Source organism: Aphelocoma coerulescens, chromosome 1, assembly GCF_041296385.1.
Source record: "Aphelocoma coerulescens isolate FSJ_1873_10779 chromosome 1, UR_Acoe_1.0, whole genome shotgun sequence".
Lineage (NCBI taxonomy): Eukaryota > Metazoa > Chordata > Aves > Passeriformes > Corvidae > Aphelocoma > Aphelocoma coerulescens.
In genome coordinates this window covers 41,911,758-41,933,445 of record NC_091013.1, presented here as the reverse complement: position 1 = coordinate 41,933,445, position 21,688 = coordinate 41,911,758, and the positions used below count along the sequence as shown (strand labels likewise).

The 21,688-nt window shown below is 38.2% G+C and overlaps 1 protein-coding gene across 3 annotated transcripts in view; it reads right to left on the bottom strand.

The window, feature by feature from the left end:
* ABCC4 (ATP binding cassette subfamily C member 4 (PEL blood group)) overlaps positions 1–21,688 on the bottom strand; it is a 145,268-nt gene that overhangs the window by 100,240 nt on the left and 23,340 nt on the right. For all 3 annotated transcript variants that reach the window (XR_011149211.1, XM_069008363.1, XM_069008371.1), the window contains exons 7-13: positions 18,564–18,689; positions 15,602–15,851; positions 13,892–13,996; positions 9,767–9,856; positions 9,216–9,407; positions 7,601–7,695; positions 7,408–7,494 (exon numbers count right to left, since the gene is read on the bottom strand). Coding sequence is in view for 2 of the 3 variants with exons in the window: in XM_069008363.1 (XP_068864464.1) it covers positions 7,408–7,494; positions 7,601–7,695; positions 9,216–9,407; positions 9,767–9,856; positions 13,892–13,996; positions 15,602–15,851; positions 18,564–18,689 (945 nt within the window). In the remaining variant the exon portion in view is untranslated. The remainder of the gene's footprint in view (positions 1–7,407; positions 7,495–7,600; positions 7,696–9,215; positions 9,408–9,766; positions 9,857–13,891; positions 13,997–15,601; positions 15,852–18,563; positions 18,690–21,688) is intronic.

Sequence of the window (21,688 nt, the reverse complement as noted above, 5' to 3'; positions counted from 1 at the left end):
CAGCAGTTGCAACTATTTATACGCCAAGCTCTTTGTGGAAGCATTACTCTGTTGTGGTCACTGAAACAAGCCATATGGTAACTAGAGCTGAAGGATATCCAACAAAACACTAGCTTCCACACAACCTATCCAGAGAACTGGACAAATATCAGAGAGGCTACAGGAAACGCCTAACAGGAAAGTTGCCAAAACAGAACACACCAGGTTTTTACTGTGAAGAGATCTCTCTTCCCCTTACCCAAGTCCCCCAGCCTATACACCACTCCGACCACTGAATTTTCCATGTACCAGGTGTACGCCTCACAGCTTACTGGGACAAACTAGCCACTAGAAAATCCGATGGCTCAAAACCTTGAAATCTTAATCCTGAGTCACAGTGAGCCCACTGCACTTAAACTCTGCACTTGGGGAGAGGGAGGAAGAAGAGAAAAAAAGTGAGTTATTGCAGCTGTCCCGGGTTGCAGTGTATTCTATTACCATCCTCATGAGCTGTTGAAATCAGGTGGGGCAGTGTTTCCTTGCCTCCTCCCCCCAGACTATCTTTCTGTTAATGGCCCATCATTGTCCTGCCGCATGACTCAGAGATAACTCCCTCCAGACCATCTTCTGTTAACGAGCCTAATCAACACTTGGCCTCATGACTCATTACCCCATTGTGAGATGCTCCACCCAGAGGGAGGAACCAAGCATTCCAACCTGGATATAATCTGAGACTCTAAACACCAGAGACAACCCTTTCCACTGGATTTCCAGAGGACAGGAGCTACACAGCCACCACTGGACCTTCTGAGGAAGAGCAGACCTTTTTTCTACAGGATCACTGCTTCAGAGGACTGCAGCCACCATTCTACCAGACTGCTACCACCACCCTGACTAACAGGGACTCAGGTTGTACCTTGACTCTGTCAGTTTGAACCAGTGTTTTCTTTTAGTTTTTTTCCTTTCCTTTAATTTCCCCATTAAATTGTTATTCTGACTTGGTGCCTCCCACTGGTTTGTTTTCAAACTAGTACTACAGCAGCATAGAGGAATCCAATTCAAACTGTGAGAGCTGTCAGCATACCTTCGTGCATGATCTTCATCTCAGAGGAGTAGACAAAAATTATCTCTGTGTAAACTTTTATTTCCACTGATGTATCAGTTCACTCAATTAAGAATTTTTTTAAAAAGAACAACTCTCGATTTCATGTCTATCTGGGTAGAAAGAAGTGAGCTGAATAGTTTGTTAGTAACAGGTGCATAGAAAAACTGTTGTCACAATTCACTGGCAGGAGCACAGACAGGAAAATTTGCAACAAGGAGTGTATACTTAGATCTAAACAACTCACTGCTCAGACAGCTCACTAGAAAATTTGCCAATTAAAATACCAGGTCATTATGAAGCACAGAAAACTAACAAAATACTAAGTAGATACTTAACATTAATCTACTTGAGTTTTATGTTCAAAACCTTTTCTTCATTTTTTTTTTTTAAATATTCACTCTCTCATTTAACAACATCATTCTGCAGCAGTGAGCATTACATTTGTACAGTGCCTTGGCTATCATAGAAGATGAAGCCAGATCTCGAAGCCAGAGGTCAAATATATGCTCTGCAAAACTGTGATGAAAGGGCTGGTACAAAAGTCAGAGATTGCTGAATTCCTTGTTAGTGAAAACTTGGTATTGTCTTAGAATGGAAAAAACTTCCAACACATTCCAAAACAGTCCATAAGTGTTTATTTTTCTAACTAGTTCACTAGGGCTTAGTTTCATCATCCATCGACTTTTAGAAGTACTGCTCTGTATAACTGAAGAACAACAACTAGGTGAAAAGCCTAATTCTACGTGAATCACAATCTGATAGTGTGTCCCTTTCTCACTGATGGCACAGAGAACCCATGGAAAGCCATCTCAGCAGGGGACATAACTGGTCCAAGAATTCAGACATCTGCTGGAGCATGCCCAGCACCGACACCATCCTTTTACCTGCCTTTTGAAACCCCACAAAGTCCACATTCCTTGTGTTTCTCCACTACTCTGAAGAGGCACACTTTGTTAGTGAGCACACTTAATGCACAACAGGACAAACTGCTGCACAAACTCCAGTCACCACTGCCACATTTATCAAACACACAAGCGCACAACCATCTGCACACAGTCACACGTGATCCTGACAGAGAACACCCAAAGGTTCTTCAGCCTTTTGAGTACAAGAAAAAGCAAGATGTAGGGACTGTGAAAGGTGAATCCTCTTCCCCAACTAAGAACCAATTTAAATGTAAAAATGTTCCTGGCAGAAGTTAAATGGGTTCTTCTCCATGTTTAAACTAAACAGAATTTCAACATCCTTGAAAATGTATTCCAGAGACAAGCTACCCTCACCATTACAAAATTTTTCACTGAAGTTCAAGTTTACGTCCTTTGGTGCAATTTCAATTCTTTATGTCCCCAAGGGCGCCTAGACCAGTTCCTTCCTGTGTACAAAGTCCCCTCATACATGAAGTCCTTCTCCTCCAGACATGAAAGAAGAACAAATAAAAGTAATAAAGAAGTCTCCCAAATCAATGTTTAAGTTGCAAATAGGTTTCTTTCTTTTTTGCCTCCCTGCCCTGGACACCTGAATGTTCTTGACCACCTGTACTGGAGTATGAAGCTGGTCTATACATTTTCTGAAGTGCACAAAATTGAAACATTATTTCAGCTGAGAGCTTACATGTACAAAACATTATAGGAGTATTATTTTACTTGTGCTGCCACATACAGTACTGGTCATAAGTCCCAGGGCGCCATTTCCTTAACAAGAGCATGACATTGCCAAGTCATACTGGGTTTGTGATCTACTGCACTCCACACCTCCTTCTCCATATAACTACCACACTACTGATCCCTGCTCATTTTACGTTCGTGGACTCAACACTTTGCACTTCTCCCTGCTGCATGCACCTATTAATTCACATCCCATAGCCAAGACTTCCCAAATACCTGTCCATCTCCAGAACGGCCTTTAGCATTGCCTGGTTTTCCATCACCTGAAAACAAACCATCAGTGACCTTCGTACATCATCACAAATACCAGAATCAGGACAGACCTCTCCAGAAATTACACCCTTCCGATTCAACAAAAATAAACAAAGAGTATTTTAAGTTAACAAACATAACAGTACACTATAATCCACTTAAAAAACACATTGCCCTTTGAGAGCAAACTGCTACACAACTAAAAAAAAAATTAGCTTGGGCTTTGATAGTGCAGAGCACGAAGCAGGAGACACTGAGAAGGGGGCCAACAACAACACAGTGCTCCCCTGTGCAAAAGCAGAGTCTTCACACTTCGTGCATACAATTCCTCATTTGTTCTTCCTTCCCTATCAGGTTTGCTTTTCTTTGAGACAAGATGTTCTTTAATCTTTTTTAAGTTTTTATCTCCAAGAACCAGCTTTCTTTCACCTCTGCAAAATGTCTCTTCTTCTACTTTCTTCCTTACCATTCTTTCTCCCACTCCTTTTTGGAAGTTTGCATGCAAGTTTAACTTTAGTTAATACTTATATTCATTTCAATGAAAATAACCACTGAAATGAAATTAAAGCACATGCAGAAGTGCTCACAGGCATAAAGCCTTTGTTATATTTATTTACTTCCTATATTTGTTTTCCTCTCCCTTCCCTTTAAATTTAAGTCGTTTAGGGAGAACAATCTCCCAGTTATTTTTGCACATTTCAAAGTTCACAAATTTTTTTAAAAAACCATACTATGCTCACCAGAGACAAAAAACCCACACACCCTACACATTCTACTATGTTGTCTCAATTTCTACTCTGCTGCTTCTGTTTCTATGCCTACCTTGATAATCATTTATCTCCATCTCATGACAACTTCCAGACATGCATAAATACAACTGGTCCCCAAAATCCATTGACCTGTTCCAGCCACCAGGTAGCACTGGATGGCTGGAGAAAGTATATAGGCAAACATAGAGAGATGCTTTCTCTGGCACACATTTCCAGCTTCCAGAGTCCATATACTAGGAATTGTTTGAGCCAGAGATCTTGGTGTTCAAGTAGATCTTTGCAAACTTTTCCTATACGAATTCTGCCTGATACTAGGAATGATACATCTGTGCATACCACTCCCAAGAACTATCGCAACCATAGGTCTGATTTTAAAAGATTCCTAAACTGTCCTGCAACTCTGTCTACTCTCACAAGCACAGAGCAGGGAGAGAAAGAAATCAGGCTGATCATCAACTGAGACTGGCACACAGTTCCTGTGACTGGAAAAGATACAAGGGAAGGAGTAATACCTAGGGAAAGGTATGCTTCAACAGACTGATGAAATATAAATCTCACTCTTAAAAACATGATTTTTGAGTCAATACCACTGGTAGGACATAATTTAATTTCTATCTAAAGGTGATCAGACAACATATCATCTATAGCAAAAAATAGATAAACAGAGAGAGTAGGAAATTCCTTGGGATCCAAGTGCAACTGAATGATTTTCTTAAAAACCACAGGCTGTTCCAAACTTCACCATACAAAGAAATGTGCTACTGGATCTGTGATGGCTATCCCTCATTTTGAAACTAGAGGCCTCAAAATATAGGATTTCTTAAAAGCTAATTAAAAGCTATTTTTATTTCAATAAATATAAAATAAAGGCATATTTTCATATCCACATACAAATATGTAAAAAAACCATGTAACTATACTGGCAACTCCCCACTGGAAAAAGGCTGAAGCATGCCTACTATTAACTATCAAGAGAAGTCACAGGAAAAAAGGCAACAAATAACAAAAAAATAGGAAATCTTCAGTTTATACCTCCCTAGGTCCCAAGGAATCTGACCAGGAAAAAGGAATTAATTGAAAAACTGGCTTTATCTGCTCCATCATCCACAGAACAACTTGTCTGTATCACAAAGAAATTCTTAAGAGCCACAATCCCTTATTAATAATATCATGGTCTGTTTTCCCACTGGAGCTGTGCTACTTGCATTCTTTCTCATTTGAAAAGCATTTATGTATTTTAAACTGCTCACTGCAGTAGCTGAATAGAACACAGAAAAGCAGCAAATGTAATAAACCAGCCATCCACATACCACAGCTTTGGGGAATTACTAGGGACATACCTTTGATGTAAACACATAGACCAGACACTTGCAAAAAAATTTCAACTTTAATATAAAATTACAAGAAAAAAACCAGCGAGTGAACTGAACAATATCCACTTCAGATTCTCATTAAAAAATCCCCCGTTTCTTCCATCTCGCCCATTGTTTTAAGCCTCGCGGTTTGGACTCCTGGGGGGGCAGCCTGCATGAAGTGGTGTTTTGGACATTCCTCAGCACCATGTTCTAAGAAATAATTCTTGCCCAAGTGCTCTCTGTCTTCTCCACATTTCTAGCACTATTCAGGAAGCAATAAAGTACATGCATTGCCTTGTTTTTCAAAGCAACTTACTGAACATAACGCTCTCCCCACTACCCCCAGCACCTTTACAGCTTCCATGAAGGCCTCACAAGACAACTTCTGTTTGTAAAAAACCCTCCCTTAAAAACTTGTGCAGGAAGGCATTGCTTAGTTTTCCTTCCCACTACTACTCCACCCAGTCCATTTTCCAAAAAATGCTTTCATTCTACTTTTATGTGTTTTGCTTAATCTGATCTGGAGTTGGGGAGAAAAAATAAAAGTACAGAAAAAAACCCAGCTACTTCTCTGAGTTTCAAATTCTCTGAGATAACCTCCTTATTCCTCCTCATCTTCACACATTTATCAGCAAAACACATGCTATGCTCCCAGAGCAATGGCTTCTATCTCCTTTGTGGTTTTGCACATGCAAAAATCCACACTTCCAGTTTTGCAGTAGAATGCAGATGCTGCCAGTGTCACAGCTCACATGAAAAGCAGAATAAGCTGAAGAGGCAGCCTGACCTCCTTCACAAGGCATCACGGTACTTTCCTGTTTCCCTCTTCATGAAGAGACCTTAAGACTTCAGGGAGAGACAGGTTAACAGCTCAGGTGGGTGCACCTTCAGAACTCAGGCACTGATACAGATGCTGGAGTTGCAGAGAGATCTTGTGCAGAAACAGAAAAGCAGCACCTGAAGCCTCGAAAGCTTCAATAGGCATTAAAGGAATTTGATAGCATATGTGAACTACAGAGGTGATGAACTCCATCTATCAGACGTGGCAGGGGAAAAATGAACATAAAATGCATCATAAAACCCTTACTCCATACTAGCTGATGGAAACAAACAGTAGCCTTTCAAAGAAATGGATAAAATAAAGCAAAACATTAATGGGGTTTCAGAGGGTCCAGATTTGAAACTGCAAACATCAACAGGATGTACAATTTTCAAATTTAGATACTAAAAGCTTCCCTGTATGGAGAAAAAATAATGTGCATGCCACTGCTACTCAATACAATTTCTGTGACCATTTCTACAAGATTTCTGCAAGTTTTTATGATTACCTAGGAGGGAACAACAGTAAAACCAAATTAATTCATGTATTTGGAGTGTGGAATTCAAAGGATGCAAGTATGCTAAACAAAATGCATTTACTGAACGCCTGAACCAAAGACCACTGAATTCTATCAATGGAAGTTTTTCCTTCTAACAAATTCTAAATCATGCCTTTTAAAATAGAGAGTAGCAAGCTGTGAAGAAGCAAGGACAAAACACTGGCTGGGACTAACCAGATTACTCTCATGTTCACCTATGTGCCTTAGATTTGGCAGTTTCAGAGAGATGGAGATGAAGAAACTCACCAAGAAGGGAACCTGACTTTTAACGAACACTCTCCTCTTTCTTTGGGAATGGGGGAAGGTCCAGAATCCCTCTCTTACACAGTAAACTTGTACACTCTCTTTTCCCTCTATTTTTGCTCTCTGCAGTCTACTCTGCAGGCCACATGCCCTTTCACCTGCCCAAGTGAAATTTCAACCATTCAAAGAAAAAGAAAAATTATTCAACAATCTAAGACAGTTCTGTCCTTTCCTTCAACCACTTGAATTAGGCAAGTTGTAGCAAACTAAGAAGCGATTTAAAATCCCACCTCATTTTATTCTTCACTCAGTACTAATATTCATAAACCCCATTATTCATAAACCCTCACACTCATGTATGTATTCGACATTTTCCTCAAGAAAATGGCATATATTACTTTAAGAATAATTCTACTTATAATATCTTCAGAACAGATTTTTACAGGGCTTTTAAAAATAAAGAACAAAATCCACAAAACACAGAGGGGGAAAAAAACCCTCTATCTTTCAATAACATAGAATGGGGAAAAACGAATCAGAAAGTGAATGTACTACATTTTGTGATGAAATCCATCTCCCCAGAAATGCTTTCTCAAGTTTTTCTACAAGGAATTACAATATAACAATCGTGTTTTAAATGAAAATAAAGCAGTAACATACTTTTCAAACAAATGTCTTCCGACTTCAGCATCTACTGCACTCAGTGGATCATCCAAAAGATAGATGTCTGCATCTTGATACACAGCTCTAAAAGGTTTAAAGACATGTCAGTATCACAAAGTCTTACATTAGTTTACTTTAGTCACTGAAGTCTGACAATTTATAAATTTTAGAAACAGCAAAAAACACTAGCCTGGCCAGATTTACACGGGCCTTCTGTCCCCCGCTCAGAGTAGCTCCACGATCTCCTATTACTGTCAGGTCACCATTTGCTAACAATTCCAAGTCCTGTGAACGTGAAAGAACAGATAAAAATATATTTTTTTAAATCATTTTAACTTCAAAGACCAACAAAGCTGTTTCAACATAACATTTACTTATTTGGAAAGTATTAACATATCACATTAAAATACACGGTTTCATACCAACGTAATATCTGCAGTTACTTTATGATTCCATATTTTCAGCAAACAGTAATTGAGAAAGCGGAAAAAATAGATGAGATCCTAAAGTTCACTTTTTCTACAGCTTGGCCAGAAGAAAGTGCACTACCATCCTTAGTCTTAAAAGGATTATCTACTGGCGATTCAGAAAATCAAATAAAATACTAAAAAGTCTAACAGTAAATGTATTCATTTTTATTACAACAAAATTAGCTGACACAAAAATTAAAAACTGAACTATTATTGGTAAATTATCTTGCCAGTGTCCCTAAATACTGCATTGTTTTTATTCTTACTGCAATGTATTCAAGAGAAATAACTACAACATTCATCACACAGATTTGGTTAATATGGGAGCTCAGGAATGTGGATAAAACAACAGAATTATACCGTGTTCCATGTCGTATTACTGTATTTCCTATTCAGGAAATACAGAAGTTTTACATTAAGCTACAAAGCATATTCTGAAAGCTTATTCACAGCTTTTATAAGATACATAAATTTGCAAGAAAACTATGAAAGCAAATCTACCATCAAATATGAAGTGGGGATTTTTTTAATGCTGTTTGCTGTCTTTTAAAGTCATTAAAACCTTAAGTTTAGACAACAGTACGACTGAATATCAGCAGGAGATACTAAAACTCTATCTGTCAAGTATAAAAAGCTGCAAAAAATGTTCATTACAGTAACCATCTGCTTTTCACCTGTGTTGCTGCTGACAGAAATACCATAACATGCTGCACAAAACCTTTTTAGCTGCCAAGCAAAATGTCTGTTTCTTGACAAATCTGGCTTAATCCTCTTCTATATCTCATGTCACAAACTCCTTTGCACACAAACCTTTCAAATATATTTTTTCATAAAAATACTTGGGTTTAGCAAGTTCTCCAGTATATAGCCCTAAGATTCTTTTGATAGCTGTTGGCAATGCATAATACACAGCAAACATGACATTTATTTCAAAGGAAAGCATATAGGCTATTTAAAAAATGGAAGTCACAGAGAGTGCTAGCTTGATCATTTGTTTTCTGCCTCTTATTGCATTTGCACACACCCCTACCATAATACACGTGAAAAGGGCTAAAATGTAATTATGAAATAATAGGGAACAGCTTTTCCCAAATTTGTCAGTGCTTCCCATAAGCTATACCTCCCCCTAGTGTAAGTTTTCGGAATTAGAAGATGATGCTTCCACAGGGATGGCAAAAACAATTACACGTGTTTTTTACAAGCAACGGAATTATTTCACACGCTACTAATAACAATCCCATATATTTTACATCGCAGCACATACCACAGATCTGAAAGAACACTAAAATAAAACTAAACATCTTGGAAAGAAAATACACAAAGAGAAAGCCTTACCTTTTTAAGAGCACAAACTTTCAAAACCTTTTCATATTTTTCTTTCTCATATTCCTTGTCAAACAGTATATTACTTCTTACAGTGCCAGAAAACACCCAAGGCTGCTGAGAAACATAGGCAATTCTTCCAGTAACGTTTATCAAACCTTTGTCTGTAGGCAGTTCACCAAGCACGGCACTTAAGAGTGAAGACTGGAAAAGATTAAAAAAAAAAAAATTAAAATTAAGAAGTTTGGTTGCATTAAAGACATCACAGAGATTGAGCAGTGTTTACTGGCATGATGGCCTATTTCAGCCTGTCACTCAAACTACTGCTAACAGTAGAAAAGCACTAGAACCTTTTTCATGCAGTCTTGAAGCAACATACAAAGTACTAAAGTTTAACTCCACACCATCTCCTCCCCAGCCAGACGGCCATCGGCATGTCTTGAATGCCAGTATCTTGATGTGGAATGTGTAATTATACACATAAAGGAACTGTACATTTTCAGGTTTCTAGTTTTCACATATAATAGACTCAAAAGCCTTACAAAATTATTATTAAGACTTACTTTTCCAGCTCCTACAGGACCAATCACAGCCAGTAATTCCCCTCGTCTGACAGTAAACGAAATTTGTTGTAGTGCTGGGGTTTCTGAACTCTGTGGATTTGAGAAAAAGTTAGGATTTCTCAGTAATGAAATATAAACCATCAAAATAAATATTTAGACACAGAAAACAATGTGCATACATCACTATAAACCACCAGTCCCCAGGCCCACCATATTGTCAGGCATATAGTTTTTGCCTCTCCAGTAATTCACACTTTTGAAAGACCCTCATCCTTCACCACAAACATGCAACACAGGTAAAACAGCATTCAAGGAATAAGGAGGCATTCAAGGCAGCCTTCAAGGAATAAGGAGGCCACAGGCAGCAGAAGCAGTGCTTCCTCAGAGCCCACATATCTGGGTGGCATCCTGGGAAACGCAAGCTCTGTGCTGGCCACCACACCAGCGTTCCCAGCCCCAGACACGCTCAGTGACTCCGAGCACACAGACAAATGGAGGGCTGAGGCTCTCAGAGCCTCAGGAAAGCCAGGACTGTGTTTGCTCTAGTGAAGGCTCTATCCAAAGTAAAACCACAAAAATGACATTTGATTTTACAGAACCTCGTCTTGTATGCTGGGTGTTCTCACAGACTTCTTGTGGATGATGTAGTGGGCTATTTGTGTGAAAATACACTACCCTAGGATTGTCTGTTTAATATTAATATTATCCTTTATGTTACGTATGAGCTTATTTCCCAACATATTTTGCACCTCTTCTATCACAGTTGCAGAAATGCCTACTTGTGGAAAGAAAGGATGCTCATGTCTTTAACAGCTATGCTAAACAGCAATTTCTAAGGACCTGGTGCAGCTCCCTCTCAATAAAGCAAAACACCTTTGTAACACAATCTGCCTTTACATGCATCTTTGCCTGCACTAAGCATGACTGACACTAAAATGCAAACAGTAAAATACACACAAAATCCCCAAACTAGTACTCCAGTTAAAGGACCAAACGAAAACCCAGCCTTAAGCTCCAAAAACAGAACAGCATGGTTAAGAATACCTTAAAATCTCCAGCCACCTTTTGAAGTTCAAGCGGCTGAAGAGGCCACCACCTAACTCCATACAAAAAGGTGACACAAGACAAAAAAGTTCGGGGACTGCAAAAGGAGGAAGCCTGCAATTCATTTCAAATCATTTGGGAAAAACAGAAGACCAGTATCCATCCATATCTATGACGGCTGGGATAGCCGGGATAGCACACCCGTGCTCACTCGTGACAGGAGAAACCGCAGGCAGGCAGTCCCACTCCCAGAGCTCACGGAAGCACCGCAGGGCTCGCATGAGATCCTCACACTGCGAGGAGCTGAACTCGGGCTCCTTGTGCAGCTCTGCTAAACCACTTCCGCCGCTACTGTGAATTTCCACAAGGTGGCATCAACGGGTGGCACTTTTTTCCTTTTCCCCGCACCACCCCACCAGCCTCCCCAGCCAGCATTTGATCCCGAAGTTGACTCCTCTGTCCAGAGTACACAGCTCAGGCGCTCACCTAGCGCTAAGGTCGGGAGAACTCTACCAACTTATGGCAGCCAAAGATTTTCTTTTTTTAATACGGAGTTTGCAGGAACAGAAAATATCTCTTACTAAAACAATGTCTACATGGAAAAAATAAATAAGCTTCCAGACACACAGGCCCTTCTTGAGACCTCTTGAGGTTGTGCTTCTGTATTGACAGAAGTACAAAGACATTTCCTCCCACATCAAAATTTTTTAAAAAATATAAAGTAAGAGCCAAAAAACATTACAGAAAGTTTTTTAAAAAGTTTTTTAACTATTATTGCCATATTATATATTAAAGCAGTACTGGAAGGTATCACGGAGCCAACACAAAAATAGTAATTCAGGCAAACAGCACAGCCACACACACCTAAGGGGCATGATATTTTTGCAAAATAGCATTCCTTATAATTAAAGACAATTTGTCCTGAATTCATCACACCTATTTTTAGGCACTAAACTGAGGCACTTAAATTAGAGCACAGACTAATATGGCAGCTAAGGTCACCTGACAACTCATTACACCAAGGCTGTTCATAGGACTCAGCTATCAGAATTAATCTCATTAAAAGTGATTCATTTTCTATTGCTTTATTCCTCCAAACTGCTTCACCACAAGGTCATACAAACTAGCATTAACAGCCAGCATAAGGGAGGCAACAGGCAGAGAACGCAAGGACAAGAGGACACAAGAATGATCCTTCCAGGGGCAGCAAATTTGGCCTCTGTTCAAACGCTGAAATTTTAAATCTGAAGTTGCTCAGCTGAGCAGACAGACTGTTCTGTAAACTCAAGAAACACCAGTAAAAAGCTGTACTGAAGAAACTCTAGTTCCATGCTGGTATCAGACTAGCCTGTGGTACTCAAGATAATACTTGCCTTAGTGAAACAAGAGTGTGACCAGGAATTAATTGGTTTTGTTTATCTTTTGAGAAATTGCAATACACCATGTTAGGTTGTTTTCCTGAAAGTGTAGCTAATAATCCTTTTTTTACTTCAAGTGATTTTGGATTCGTGGGCTGCTTGTTGGCTGGTTTTTTAAATATCACTTTTGGCACACAATCTCTATAAATAAAAAAAATTATCATCCAGCTGTACAGTGTCTGTACAGACATCCAAAGTGTCTTGAGAAACTTAGTCAGGGTAGCCAGCCAGGCCTTCTACTAAACAAAGGATAACATATTTATATTATTCCTTTCAGAACTCGTCTCTATCAGAACTTATCACCTTTTTCAGTGAGCCATTCTATAACATTATTTTGCATCATTGTAAGAGTATGTAAGAGAAACTTTGTGAGCAGATCTTAACAGTTCTGAGAGAACTGTTCTTCTCCCATGCACACTGCAATTAAATATCAAAATGAAAGTTACATTAACAGTTTTGTGGATGGCTTGTTGGTTTGGGTTTTTTTTAAATTGAAAGGAAACCAGTAATTCCAGTCATGCTACCCTGCTTTATGCAATATAAACAAGTCACGGAAAAAAAAAAAAAAGTTTTATGGGCACATTATGCAACCATTTCCTATAAATGGTTAATGGTGCTACCAAAGTCAGTTTGAGAAGAAAACGAAGATTAAGCAATACATTGCATTTTGCATTAGAATGTATTCAAATCAAGTCTTTCATATCAATTCATTTTTAAAAACTTGGTCAATGCCTCAGAAATATTATTGTCACACAGAACTCTAAGAAAGTAAAGCAGCATAAAATAGCAATTTTCTTTTGCAGCAGAGTAGCAGTAGGTAGATCCTCACATATGTTTTCACACCTGATCCTCCTAGGGACATAGCACAGGGAGGGGAACAGGGTTTAGAAAGGGAAATATATGATGTCTTATTTGCATGCAAATTATTTATATGCAAAAATCATTTTTAGAGCTTTCAGCACTTATAATGGAGACTGAAGTCTCTCTTGTGTGAGGATACTGGCAGGTTGTAATAGTGCCAACAATTCATCACAAATTGCTTCTTACCATAGCAATTAAAGTTTGATAACAGAAACAGTCAACCTTTGCCTTGCTTACATAAAAGCAATACAAAATAAATTTATCACCTGTTTATTATCCCTTTTTCTAGCCATTTTGGCGAGTTTGGTGCATTTTAAGCAGAAAAAAAGGTGCAGCTGAACAGTCTCAAAATACAGAGCAACAAATACGTGCTGATGCGTCTCTAAAGCTTCCAAGTCTGTTGTGAGAAGTACAATATTGTAATGGTTCTAGACTAGTGGACTGATCAAGCACTCAGTTCACAGAAAAAAACCCCACACGATAAGGCCCACCTTGCTGTGCTGTCTGTCCTTAATTCCAATTTAAGTACCTCAGCCATAATACAGTGCTGCTTAATAAGAGGACATATTTTCCCATAGAAATACAAAGTTTTTCATTTAGTATACTATTAAGGAATAGCTACTTTTAAGATGCACTCGATAGTGTTTTCAGTACTATTCTACAGAGTTAGCTAAACATACTGAAAGGATTCTCATACACAAAGGATGGAGTACAAAATACCAGCACACTATACAGACCCACACTGCATTTTAGACTTCAAATGCCAGCAGCACCAATATACTTAATATTTAAGTACATTTACCTTATCCCAATAGCAAGTCAAATCTTGGACATGGAGAATGATATTTTCATTACTGCCATGCAGTTGTGGCTTGAAGTGCAAGACTTCATCAAGCATCAGAAAGTTCTGCAATGAAAGAAAAGCAGAGGATATTGCCTAATGTGAGACTGAGAATGGAAACACGTTTTTTGAAAGCAGCATACAGAACATTAATTACGGGGTTGGAAAAAACAATCACAAACTGATCAAAGAATTACATTTCCAAAGCAATGGACAACTACAACAACATACTTCTAACTAGCTCGCTCTCCCTCCCAAAAGCCTCCAAAAGTGCAGATTTAATAGGAAAGGACTCTAACAATCAACTGTTCAATAAAGAATTCCAGAAAGAAATGGACCTTAAGAACCTGTCCTGTCTTCCTTGAATCACTAACAACTTTTAAATTGTTTAACTTCCTCTACCTGTACAAAAGAGGTGAAACCCTCACTGCAACACCTTCTCATTCCATTGCTTTGATGGCAAAGGCTTATGTTATTTCATTGGAAGAATGTTGAGGACACAGTAAGCAGCTGTCCACTGTCTCTAGTAAGCCTTCTTCAAGTGACCAATAGAAGACAGCACACTATCTGAACATTTCCTCATTTTAAAGTCCAGGACATTAACCAAAAAAGAAACCTGCTAACATCTGCATAACTGGCTCACTGCACTTTCACTGCTGAACTTCTATATCACATCCCAGTCAGCAAACCTTTCCTTCAATTTGCATAAGCATGCACTTTGTTCCACAGCCACATTTCTACCACACCTTGCCTGATGCTGGATTATAAATAGCCCAAACACATTCAGAAAGGAAAGGGGCTATTTCCACAGAAAACTTCCAAGGATAACAGCTACCACAATTTTATGACAAAACCCAAAAAATTCTATCATGCTTTGACTCAGAGTCAAAAGTGAAGACCTTAAATAGGCAGCAGCAAACAATATTCTGGGAAGAGAAGGAAGGTCTTAATCATAGAAGCCAAGACTAGTTAACAAGTACTTAGCTAAGAGCTTGCAGATGTGAGATAGCTGCTGAAGACTTACAGAAAGCAGTAACTATGAGGAGGCAGGAGGAGGATGTCAGGAGCCATGGGAGGGCAGGGAGAGTACTGCTAGGCTTTTACAGGCACAGAGGTACTGCTCAGACTCCAGACAGCAGGTTTTGTCAGAGAGTGATGAAAAGTCAAGCATTTTAACACAGCAGTCCATACTGTACAAGACACTCTTCTTGTTCTGTTAGCACCAGACACTGGCACTACCAATGCTCATTCTTAATGAATTTGAGTCTTCACTCCAGTACTGAAAGCAGCCACAAGACAAAAGCTAGCACTCAGACCTGTCCTCCACAGATGACAGGGTAGGGCAGTGTGAAATACGAATCCTATGGTTCTCATCTGCCTACTTCGTTCTTCAAACCCCAATCCCAGCATGCCTGTGTATCTGTACACACGTTCCTCTTACTTCAGAAATGTCTACACCACCTCCTTGCCATGCACACTTTTCTCCTACATCTCAGCCTACCCTACAGTGCATGTCCTGTTTTTTGTACCTGCATTCACACCAACATGTTCTGTTTCCAAAACAGGTTATTTTAAGTGCAAAACCACAGTAAGGCCACATTTGTCAGCGACCTTAAAACGACAGCAGAGTAAGAGAAGACATCCACACACCCTCCCAGTCAGTAACGCTACCTTGATCCGCCGGATGCTGATCACTGACTCGGACACTCTCTCAACAGCCGCAGGGAAGAACAGGGTCACTGTGAGTCTCACTGCCCCATACAGGGACACTGCCACAAACACCCGGCTCGCTGAGATACTGTTGCCCAGTAGTACATACGACATGAAAGTCATGAACACTGTTATTTTGCTTGCCACAAAGAATGAAGCTAAGTTCAGTCCTCGAAGGTAGGAGCTTTTCATAACCATGGCAATCTCCTTCCTAAAAATGCAAAACATAAACACATCAATCTCTCCCACTACTGCTACCCTCAACAATAGGATGAGGGAAACCCCCTCTCAGGATTTTATTTTCATAGCCTTTCTCCTCCCCTTGCACCACCCCGGCTCATATGTAAACAACTGTGAAGAAAACATGTTATATGGTAAATAACAAAACAAAACCAAAAACAACCAACAACAACAACAACAACAACAACAAAAAAAAAAAAAAAAAAAAAAAACAAAAAAAAACAAAAACAAAACAAACCCCCAACCAAACAAAAAAAACACCAACCGGAATTTAAGAGGCTTGGAAATTGAGAGGAGAAATTAATTACATTTAATATCTTAATAGCTATAGAAAATAATTATTTTTTGGAGACAGAAAACTAAGGTACTATTTTCTTCTTCTCTGGTCAAACTAGTATTTTACTTCAGATTCTAATCTGCTTCAAATATTTTTTGATTGCATGCAATAGCAAAGAGGAAAAAAAAACCCCGTATAAAGGCCAAGCATCCACAAACTCCTTATCCTTCCAATATCAAAATCCAGTAGAGTTCAGTCACAAAACTCACGACAATACATACTCTGAAGCTGAAAAAAAACAGGGCAATTTCCAGAAGATCAAGAGTTTGCCCACGGCCCAAGTATCTGCCATAATTCAGCTGCTGCTCCTCAAGCTGTATCACAGGATTTAGCGTATTTCCTTTCATCTCAGTCTAAATCCTTCCCAATTTGGACCCTGCTCCTGGCCTCTTTTGCTCTAGGAATTCTGGTTCATAAATCAAGAAAATACTGATCTGTGAGGCCAATTGTTCTGCCAGTCACTGCCCAAGCTAAATAGTGATTGAAGTACTGTACAGACACATAGTCTCCCTCCAGCAACTGAAAAGCAGCTGATGTGTTTGTTCTCAATTTCCATTTCAGTTAAATTGCAGTTTTCACTTCTAAATGACTCATCAAGTCCAAGCCTCAAAATGTTACTGCACTATCATCTACGACAATGTGGATGCTAGCAGGCTTACCTCCTCATGAAAATAATAATTTTTCTTTATCAAGAGAGTCACAACAATTTACTCCTTCTCCATATACTCTACCTTTGTCTACTTAATACTATCAAATACAAAATCCTTAAACAATTCCTAATTTCTCTTTCCAAATATTCTGACAATTCTTAGAGAAAATCTTAATAATGCTGATCACCTTCCACTTGGAACTATACATTAAGATTAGAAACTCAAGTTGTGATTATACAATTTGAAGTAAATTAAGTGACCAACTTTCCCACTATACTTGCCAACTGGCTGAACCAACAGACTTTTAAAAGTTTCAAAGACTTATTTTTTCAGCTTAAGGGTTCACAATCTCTGATCTCCTCCAGAGTACAGAGAAGGAACATTTGTATGTAAACTATTTGAATTGGGTCTAATTCAATTACTTCCATAACCCTGGATGAAACGCTTTTCCCACCCTTTAATAATCCTTAATAATCCTCTCTTTATCTGTGGATAATCAGCAAGTTTTTTGTGCTACTCTCCATAAATACCAGATAAATTACAGCCTACCTGCAGGCTGAATACAATATATTACACTGTCTTGAGGCACAAACTTACACAAAAGGAAACTAATACGGACAGACACAAGAAAAAAGAGCAATGCAGGAGTTCAGATGGCATCTTAGCCACCATCAAGGGCCAGCGTGGAAATACTGGACAATAAATCACCTAGCTAAATTTAAGACTTTTAACTACAGTTTTCCACAACACATTTAAGGAAAGGGAATAGGGCTTAAGATGTGTTCTGGAAGATCTTCTTTCTTTCCAACATTAAAAAGGAAGCCTCTAATCCTAATGAGGTGTTGAACTTGGAATCTAAAATGTAGTGATGTGAATACACCCACTGACGAAGCTTTCAATAAAGAAATATCCTCTCTGGCTCCATGCAAGACAGAAAAGCTTCCCATCAGTCATAAACATTCAATCAGCACAGGATCCTATAACCCAACAGAGGAAACAATTATGTGCATGGGAAGAAACATCTCAGGGAACATTTGCAAGTTTGCAAGCCTGCACATGGATGTATAGGAAAAAAATTCCTTTAAAGAAAACTATTTCCAAAATAAAACATTTAAAACAAAAAAGTCAGATAATCTGCAACAGGATAACCACCTTCTATTCATATGGTGGAAAGGGAAACAACATGAAAATTACATTATGAGAAATATGCACCCGAACTATATTTATCCTTTAGCAATGAATGCTGTTACAGTGTCACGTGAAAGGGCAAATACTGATTGAAAATCAAATTTATTAAAAACTTTTAATCTGATGTGAATGGACCTCTGAAATGAAATGTCTTAGGATACCAAACTCAGCTGGCCTTGCCAGTTGAAAAACAAGGGAATTTCTGATCTGCTTTTCCATTCTACCTTTGCTACAGGTGAGTTAGTTGCTTGTTTTAAACACAACTGTTAGAGGAAGCATAAGAAAAGCCAGAATTATCAAAGTTTGGAGGGTTTTTTAATGTTTTATTCCCTTAGAATGTATCTTCATTCCTATACTCTTGCTATATAAAATTTAAACAAAAAACCAAAAAAAAGCTCAAAAAGTACAAGTAAACTGCATTTTAAAGCACAAAATAAAGCACTTATTCACATGTAAAACATGGAAAATGACACTGGTCATACACCAAGCTGTATCTTTCCAGGATTACCTTCTTAAACCATTTACAAGTTCTGCAAATGATTTTTCCCAAGCGTACATCTTTATTATCTTCATACCACTTATCACTTCATTCATGGTCCTAATCCTGACATCTGTTAAGGCAGCTGTCTTGCTTCTGGAAAATAGGACGAAGGAAAAAATCTCAGATTCCCTAAAGAAGACAATTCACGATCACATATTTATGAAGTTTTTGCTTCTACTTGTAAAGACAATTTACATTACTGTAATTGCATTAAAGGGTTTTCCTGAAGACCAGAATCTTAAAGCTGGCACACAGCAGACAGACCTGGTATGTTTGTGTTCCTGGTTCTCAGGGAACTGAGTTGATTCAATGCTCAGAAATACATCTCAGTTTGTGCAAACACAGAGTATTCCTTAAACAACGTATCTGTGCACCCAAAAGGCCACAAATGAAAACATTCACAACTATTACATTCAAAATGAAACAAAAATCAGAAAATTACTTTAAAAAGATTTCAAAATGCCAAAACAACCACTCTTGTCATAAGGCTCTTTTGATGTTGTTAAAGAAACTGGCCTCATTTGTGACTTTTTAGGATTAACTGTAGCTGAAGCAGAGATTACTTAGTACATGAGCTGTAATTTATTAGATAATCTAGATATGGTTTCTTTAAAAAAATGTTATTTAAGCATTAATTGTAATTAACACTAACTTAAATACATCTGGTTTAGTTCCACATTATATTTGCACTGATGAAAAAATGGAAAAAATTTATAATAAAATAATAAAGTCACAATTTTGATCAGAAAAAAAAGCATTGGAAGTTAGATGCCACATAATGAATGCATAAATCATGCTAATAGATCTTATTACAATTCTATTACACAGAGAGCTATTGTAGACCTTATTTTGCTAAAACATACCTTTATCTGCTAAATTACTTATTTTTGCATATACCAATGAATGTTAAGGTTCAGAGATCATTAAAAAAAAAAAGAAATCTTTTTAGAAGGGGTGACTGGGCTTTCTCAGCTTAACCTGTCCCCTGTAAGATCTCTCTGATACACTGGAAGAAATCACCATATTTAAAGAACACAAGTTGAAAGAATTTCAAGCACCCACTCACCATTTTAAAAAAACTTCTCAGCACCAGCATTCCATAAATGTTAGGATGGCTGAAGCAGGGTATTAAAAAACATTTATACAAGGGAACTGACAAAAGGCATTTAGAAACTTGGCCCTAGTGCAATCAAGGATTCTTATTAACACTGAGGAAAATAACTTAAACCAACCATACCAACATGGAACGAGATTATCTTCGCTACTTCATCTCTTCCTTTTTCAAAAAGAAATAGTAACACAAAAATAATTCCTTAAAGAATGTAAGAGCTCATAATTTCTTCCCCATACACACACCACCACTGCAGAATGCAAAATTTAACGTGTTATTCATGTCTCTGCAGCAGCAAACAATTCTCACCTACAATCTTGAAAGTCACCTAACTTCCAGGCTTGGTCTCCACACAACAGAAGGTAGAAGATGAATAATACAGTTAACAGAGGTTTCTTTTTTTAAAATAGTGTGAGTCAAAAAAGGCTGTAGTTCTCATAAACCAATTTTTCAGTTTTCTTGATGAAATGTCACCACAGTAACCATCCTGTTTCAAATTGCTTTAAAATGCTCAAGAGGCTGGGGAGAGTGTTTTTTTTGTTTGGTTTTTTTTTAAGTTACACTCCCCTACTTTTCAATAAGCATATTTTGTATGTACACACCAGAAGCCATGGGCTCAGTGATACTGTATAGTGGCTTCAAGTACACAGACATCCAGTGCATTGATGGTAACTTACAGCAGAGAAAGCCATCCCCAGTTTTAAAAATATTAAGTTCAGAATACAAACAGATCAGTCCAACTCATGCCCATGTAGCATGTCAAGAGTGCAATAAGAAAGGACCTGAAAACTCTTCCACTGTCTGAGAAGTCCCCTTTGTGATACTAAAAACCATTCTAAATAAGCAAGCTGCAAAATCCCTTTTTGCTTTCATGAGGCGTATTTGGTGAGTTTTAATTATGTCTGACACAACAGTTAGACAAGTTTTTATCTTCAAGAAAAAGGACTTTAGATAACTACTACAGCTGCATGACTAAGCAGTGCAGAGCAGAGCAGGTTCAGCTCTTGTGAACAATATACATATAAAATGGTCCTCAGTCCAATAATTGAACTGTTTCTCAAAATAACGTATTAGGTCACGTGCATTTTGCAAAACTTATTGTACTTGTGGAAGTAAAAGCAATCCTGCAGAGTACAGTAGATACTATTCCACAGGGTACCAAATCCATACCTGCAAACTCCCAGAGCACTGAAGCCAATGGCTGCATCATGAACTGGTGTGCATGCGTGTTTACAAGCCTGAGTCACAAGAACAACGCTGAATAATAGCGCAAATTAGCTGCCACACCAAGCATGCTTGGATTTTAGCAAAAGCTTTAATCCTTAAATTACTTCTTCAGAGGCTGATTTCCTTAAATCCATGCAGTTTCCCAGCAATTTCCATGTGAACATACTCATCATTACAGAGCTAAAATCTATTCCAGTTTTACCATTAACTCCTTCTGTTCATTGCACATTTCTGTCCACAAATAAAAAGATCTGTGCACATGGAGACAAGCAGAAGTTTTTCTGGTTAACAAATTCTTTCCATTGCACTGCATCCAAACAAGTGGCTGTTACTGAATGGGTAAAAAACATCAAACACCGTTACATTACCACTAATTAAGTTTTTAAATAAATACCTTCAAGAAAGAGATTTTTGTCACCGTATTGTCTGACCCTGAACAAGTCTTTAATCTCTTTGTGCCTCAGTTTCCCATCTGTAAAACTGGGATATTAAAGCCTGCCACCATGGATAAGGCACTAGGTCAGCATTAAGTATTCTAACTATTGACTCAAACCTCAAAAATTTAGAACTAATGAAAAACAACAATGAAGTAGCTTGATACTTATGCGTGCATATTGCACATGCAGTGCAAAATAAACAGCTAAGAACGTATAGTAAATGTTCTACAAACAGGCTTTACCATAAAAAGAAAAGCCCTTAGAATTTGACAGAGAACTCTGAGTGGATCACTATTTGAGAAATAGCCCTTGAACAT